The 6,545-nt window shown below is 56.7% G+C and overlaps 2 protein-coding genes across 2 annotated transcripts in view; one reads left to right on the top strand and one right to left on the bottom strand.

Annotated features, from left to right (window-relative positions):
* VOLCADRAFT_89378 (uncharacterized protein) overlaps positions 1-1,676 on the bottom strand; it is a gene marked incomplete at both ends in the record, with an annotated part of 8,666 nt that extends 6,990 nt beyond the window's left edge. The window contains 3 exons of the mRNA XM_002948923.1: positions 429-618; positions 961-1,063; positions 1,477-1,676. Coding sequence (XP_002948969.1) covers positions 429-618; positions 961-1,063; positions 1,477-1,676 — 493 coding nt within the window. The remainder of the gene's footprint in view (positions 1-428; positions 619-960; positions 1,064-1,476) is intronic.
* A 719-nt stretch (positions 1,677-2,395) lies between these two features.
* VOLCADRAFT_89377 (uncharacterized protein) overlaps positions 2,396-6,545 on the top strand; it is a gene marked incomplete at both ends in the record, with an annotated part of 5,612 nt that continues 1,462 nt past the window's right edge. Inside the window, 5 exons of the mRNA XM_002949024.1 lie at positions 2,396-2,440; positions 3,760-4,320; positions 5,430-5,536; positions 5,723-5,807; positions 6,043-6,183. Of these exons, the coding sequence (XP_002949070.1) occupies positions 2,396-2,440; positions 3,760-4,320; positions 5,430-5,536; positions 5,723-5,807; positions 6,043-6,183 (939 nt within the window). The remainder of the gene's footprint in view (positions 2,441-3,759; positions 4,321-5,429; positions 5,537-5,722; positions 5,808-6,042; positions 6,184-6,545) is intronic.

Genomic DNA, 6,545 nt, shown 5'->3' with positions numbered 1-6,545 from the left:
CGGGGGGGGGGAGGGGGGGTAACTGAGGAGGGGAAGGAGGAGACGACGCAAATCGCAAGAAAAATGCTTTTTCGGGGGGGAGGGAAGGAAGAGGGAGAGGGGAGAAGGGGGCTGAAAGCAGGAAGGTTGGGGGGTGGGGAGAATAGAGGGTATGAGACCGGGGTGGGAGAGCGTTTCATGTGTTTATGTGTGTGTTTATATGTGTATATGTGTGTGTATGTGTGTGTGGAGGGGAATTGAGCGAAATTGGGAAGGGGAGGAGGTACCGGAGGGAGGGTGCGTGAAACACACACGCTCCGTTGGCTCCGGAACGCAGGCGGGAGGCCAAAGGGCAACCACACAGCGGCACCAGCAAGTTGGCAAACCAGAGGTGTAAGATACGGTACGGCATGACACGGTACGGAGCGTACACCCAGGGAGCTGCTTACCTAGGATATCGGGATGTACGACACTCTTGCAGAACCTAAACACCGGGAAGTTCTCCCCCCCGGGGGTCGTGTTGACGAGCCGGATGGGCCGGTCGATCGTGTGCCACACAAACTCAACGTCCGGTAGATAACTGCCGTACTTCTCCTCTAGGTCCAGCAGTACTTTGATGTACGCCACCCAAAGTGCCACCTGCCGCCAAGTCACGTGTTCAGTAAGTATTTAAGTAGTATGTATGTATGTATGTATGTATGTATGTATGTATGTATGTATGTATGTATGTATGTATGTATGTATGTATGTATGTATGTATGTATGTATGTATGTATGTATGTATGTATTGTGCGGGAGCGCCAACATGTTTCTGCCCATACTGGGTCCCCGGCTCGGGTCTGTGACTTCCCGGTCACACACACACACCGTGCAAACCACCAACCATCCGTCTATCCGTTGGGATTGCAACCAACCAACCAACCGTCCACCCAACCACCCACACAGGACGCATCGCACCCCCCCAGCCCCCCGCCCCCTCACGTGGTGTCCAAAGCGCTTCAAGCTGATGCTCCGTGTGTTGGAGATGATGTAAACCTTGCCGCGGTAGACCGCCACCGCGAGGCCCTTCTCGCGGTACCCCGCGCTGTGGAGAGGAGTTGGAGGGGGTTAGGGAAGGGGTTAGGGATATGGGGTTTGGGGGGGGGTAGGGGTGGGGGGGCCCGAGAAGGGGGTTAGGGATATGGGGTTTGGGGAGGGTTTGGGGCAGGGGGCGAGCCAGACGTTATTCTGGGGTTCAGGAGTTGAGGTTGGAAGTGGGAGCTAGGGGTTTGGGGTTTGGATGTGGAAACGGGAAATTGGAGGGAGGGCGCCGATTTCAATGGATTCAATTGGAAGGATGTCCTGTCGGACCCGCCGGCAAGGGGACTTTACATGATGCAGAGGTGGTCACCTTTTTAAGCAATAGGTTGAGGAAAGTGAGGAGGGAAGGGTGTAACGTGCGATACGTGCGAGGAGCTTGTTGCGACTTCTGGCGCCGTGTGTAGGGATGTAACTTACCTGTGCAAGACCATGGTCCGGTAGATCAAATTCGGTGATATGCCTGCGTTGCGTTTATAGATGTCCAGATCACGGTGGATTGATGCGTACAGTGGTTCATAGTTGTCGCACACATCGGGAAGCCGACCGGCGATGGCTGTTGTTAGTAACAGGTGCCCGAGCAAAAGGTGGGCGAGGGCCGTGATAGGTAGAGGGAGCATGATCTCCTGCTGTGATAAAATACAAGCAATCCTGCAAGCCTCGTCCGGTTTTCCGCTGTGCTCCTTCTATCGCGCCCCGTAGCAATTATTTGCGCCGTCCACATTCGCAGTCGATACTCTGTCAATGGACCTCAATTCATTAGAACAAAGGATAAAGTTGTTATGATGCATTATTCAGGAGCCCTTATGGGGCTTCAATTGGCAGCTCCATACTGAATTTGTGATGAAGCACACTCATCCGGTTCCGAGTCGGCACTAAGCGGAACAACACGTATGCAGGGCAACTGTGCATGTGTCTGAAGGTGGCAATCCATCCATAGGTTTTGTACTGTACGGAAGAACGTTCCGCTCTGGGCTCGGAGCAAGAGAACGCAAAAAATGTTTTGCATTTTTAATAACGCCACCGGTGTCGAAAAGTCAATTTTGTGATGTGGTCTGATTGATCGCGCGCGTTACGGCAACTTACAGGTTGCGCAGTCTGTAACAGGTAAAGGCAGGTAAGCACGCAGCCAAATGCCTCATTTCAGCTGCTCCCCATGCCGCTCGCCATTCCGGTTCGCTTCCCATGCCTAGCGCTAGCTTTCCAAATCTGTTCTCTCATGTCTCCCCTCTCGCGCGATAGCCCTACGCACCCTGGGCGTTTGTGAAACCTGGGCCTCGCCCTGTGCGCATCGGGATAAAGTAGAGATGACCCGGACTTGTTGTGGAATGTCGGAGCGATGGCGGCGGCGATGGCCGTGGTGGTGGAGGTGGAGATGGTGGCAGTAAGCAGAGGGTTTCCCCTGCATTGTATCTAACGACTGTATGCGTCTGTCTGGGTGATGTTTCGGTGGTGAAGGCGCAGATGGATACTGGTGACTGGAGGTGGAGTTAGTTCTTTTGTGCGTGGGCACGTTTTGGGCGGGGCTCCTACTCCATGTTTTGCGACCCTGGCGGCAGCGAGCAGGTGTCAACAACGGGCACAGAAGCGCGAAAATGTAGTGTAGTGGAACATGGAATTGCAGCAATCAACTCGCCAAATTCCACTGTCGGCTGGGGAAGATGGATTGGGGAAAGGAAGGGGGAAGTCGACGAGCAACCCAAGGTTGCCTGTACGGTCCGTTCGGTAAACGGTACGGCCATACGCATGGAAAATACCAAGCGGGACCGCAACACACAGAATGCCGAAAACCCTTAACAAATGCCCTGACCCCCGATTCGCCCATTGCCGCTGGTTAGCCGTTTTCGATACCGGTACAGTTGTTCGTTAATGTCATTGTCATTAAACTTACACTCAGCAGGAGAGAAGAGGGGCGATCATCGTGCTGGTTTACTTTTTATTGAATGTTCCATGTTTTGAATCCTGTTTCAATTACAGCCCTTGTGAAGAGGTTTTGCTCGTACAGCTTTACATAACGCCAAATCGGTGTTATTTTTCTGATCAGAAAGATTCTTTGATGGGACATCCATTTAAGGGACATTTCTACCCGTCACAAAAATAATATGAAGAATGACTGATAGGTTCCAGACCTGCTAGCCAATTGCCAGCTGACCGCGTATGCCATAGGTGTTACTTAGGATTATGATTGAATGATACGGCGTGCTTTAAGCAGGGCACAATAACAATCCAGGAATGAGGAAAGGGGGCTCAGCAGGGCACTTGGCCTTGAGGTCATTTTGAGGTGTTCAGCTCTCTGCTGGTGCTGATTTGAGGCTTTGAAGCAAGCATACCGATTGGCAGAAGGATCATGCCGAGCTGCCAAGGCGATACTCCTCGGACGCTCCATCACTGATGCTCCGCGACGGCATGGAGCTACACTCGCTCACACAGCCCGAAGAACAACAACTCTGGCCACTCTGCCCCCCTTGCTCTAAAGGCATCACCGTCGAGGAATACGTGTCGCGGCCACAGCCTTGCCGCAACGGCATCAGTCGGGCGGTGACATCACCCCATAATGTCGCCCCAACGAACCCCCCACGAGCACAAGCACCGCCGTCTCCAGCGTCGCCCATCCATCAGCAATTCTCTCAGTGCCGCTATCAGCCCCGCTATTACCGCCACCGCCTCACCTCCCGCACGTTGCCCCACCTGTTCCGAAACCAGTCTCTGCTCCTCCTCCCCGCCAACCTCCCCCTGCTGCTCCTGGTACTCTCCCTGGTGCTCCTATCGCCGCCACCGCTGCTGCTGCTGCTGCCTGCAGTACGGGCCGATCTGACGCGCTATTACGGCAATACCACGTACCCGTTGAACGAGCAGCTGTCGTACTGCGAGACGTTAGGGGAGCTGTACGATGGTATCGGAGCGGATCTTCGGCTGTGGAATAACTCAGAAGGTATCTCGCGAGAAGCCCTGAACCTCGCGATCTCGCGATACACTACCCGCGGCCAGCAGAAAGGCATGGCACTCGCGTTTTATGATGGCGTGCCGTACGTAGTGGACGAGCCAAAGTTAACAGGGCTGGGCCACCATGTCAACATCTTGTTCACGTACATGCTCGTCATGCTGGATCTAGCGAGACAGTACGGCAACCAGATTCCGGATATCGAATTTGTAATCGCCAGCTCGGATCGGCCGCTGGTGCTGACGGCGGCGCAGCAGCCGGGCCCTATCCCCCCGGTCATGCGGTTCTGCTCCTCGGACGAGCACGCGGAAATCAAGATTCCAGTAAGTCAGAGAAAGGTCTTTTCTGCGGAACGCGTGGACGAGCAAATGGCGAAAGAAGAAACATAACATTTATGCGTGCTGTGTGCGACAAGTATCAGATCAAAAGATTAAGACCCTAGTGGCAGGGGGCAGGAAGGGCCAGCCGTCCGCAAGTATGGCACCGCGGTCCTTAGAACGAAGAGGAGGTTCTGTTTCTCTGCTTCGGATTCACCTGCAACCTGATCGGGGACTTAGGGTTTACCAGAGACGTGTGTACTTCCTAAACCCCACCCCACCCCAACATACTCCCGGACGCGGCCCCGGCACCCCGGGGGGTTTGGCGCCTCACCCTCGCCCTCTCGCCCTCTCACCCTCTCACCCTCGCCCTCTCGCCCTCGCCCTCTCACCCTCGCCCTCCCACCCTCGCCCTCTCACCCTCGCCCTCTCACCCTCGCCCTCTCGCCCTCGCCCTCTCACCCTCGCCCTCTCACCCTCGCCCTCTCACCCTCGCCCTCTCGCCCTCGCCCTCTCGCCCTCGCCCTCTCGCCCTCGCCCTCTCGCCCTCGCCCTCTCACCCTCGCCCTCTCACCCTCGCCCTCTCACCCTCGCCCTCTCACCCTCGCCCTCTCACCCTCGCCCTCTCGCCCTCGCCCTCTCGCCCTCGCCCTCTCACCCTCGCCCTCTCACCCTCGCCCTCTCACCCTCGCCCTCTCACCCTCGCCCTCTCGCCCTCGCCCTCTCGCCCTCTCACCCTCTCACCCTCTCGCCCTGAGAACCCCGCCTACCAGTCACCTCGTTGCTGTGCGCGCTGCCCGTGCCGCAGCTGCCACTACCCCTCCTTGCGCTCCTCCACTGCCCTTTCCGTTCTCATCTAGCTACCTTTGCCGCTCTCTCTCTCCCTACGAGGCCCTTCTCTCGGCCTCCTTATCAGGCACCCTTCCTTTATCTTGTCCCATCACTTTCGGCATCACCTTTACGATCCCTCAGCTGCCCACTGTTCCTGTTCCGTCTCCATCAGCATCCCGCCGCGCTCCTGCTGCTGTTCGCAACCTGCCAGGGTAGCGTCCTGCTTTCCCTTGGTAGCTTCCCGACCCACTCCCTACTCCCTACCCAATCCTCGCTCCGATCAGATCTTCCACTTCTACACTAAGAAATACACACAGAAGTACCTGGCTGGCTGTGAGGAGCTGGCAGCTAAGCATCCCTGGGCGGACCGACAGCCCATTGTGTTTGGACGGTGGGGGCAGGGGGGAGGGGGGGGGTAGACGTGAAGTTGCTGCGTAATGCCGTTACTCGGTGCATGTATTCTCACTGCCAGTCTCATGTGTCCGTGACCGCACCCGTCCACCTCCCGCCGCCCTCGCCTCCATTGCCCTTTCCCGTGTGTTGTGTGTGTACAACGGCGTGTGTGTATGTCGTACAGGTTTTCCAAGTACTATCGTTACATCCACCCCTTGGCCAACAGCACTCTGCGGGTGGGGGCCCGTAACTCGACCATTTGCCGTCAGGTGGGAGGGGGAGGGGGAGGGGGAGGGGGGAAAGGTTAACTTTGCACTCCCTCCCTCCTCCCTCGCTTCCCCTGCATACAGATCTTTTCCTGCTCCTCATCCTCCCATTTCAAGGTCTTGCCTTGTTAACCCCTGAAAACCCCTAAAACCTTCTCCCCCCCTGCTCAACCCCTTTTTCCAACGTCCCCACCCTCACCTACGTCACCCAACCTCACCGCACGTACACGTACGGCAGGAGTCCTTGTTGACGCAGACGTGTGCCGTACGATCTCACTTCATGGAGTGGGCAGCTCGCCGCCACCCCGCCCTTCTGGACGTGAAGAGCGGCCCCCGGGTCAGCCTGGAGAAGCACGCCGAGTTCAAGTACCTGCTGCATGTGAGTGATACACATGTGGTACATGTATGAGCAGTGTGGGAAGTAAGGGGGGGGAAAAGAGTAGCTTTACACCCTCGTGTGTGGCCTCACTAGCCTGCATGCATGGGCAGTAGTCCCCCGACCCCCACACCACCTCCGTCATGTTCCCCCGGGGGGGCTCCCGGGGGGAACACCGCTGTCATCCCGCTCGTCATCAACCACGACGAGAGAGAGTGTGCCAACTTGGCATATTTGCTGCGCTTTACAGCTGTATAGATGTGCTGTAAATCTCTGTATGATGTTGTGTACCCAGGACACGCAATGCAGTAGAAGTCCCTTCCCCCTCCTGCCCTCCTGCAACCTGTTTCCTCCCCGCGCCCGCC

This window comes from Volvox carteri (assembly GCF_000143455.1).
Source record: "Volvox carteri f. nagariensis unplaced genomic scaffold VOLCAscaffold_12, whole genome shotgun sequence".
Lineage (NCBI taxonomy): Eukaryota > Viridiplantae > Chlorophyta > Chlorophyceae > Chlamydomonadales > Volvocaceae > Volvox > Volvox carteri.
This window is presented reverse-complemented; position numbering and strand designations above follow the sequence as displayed.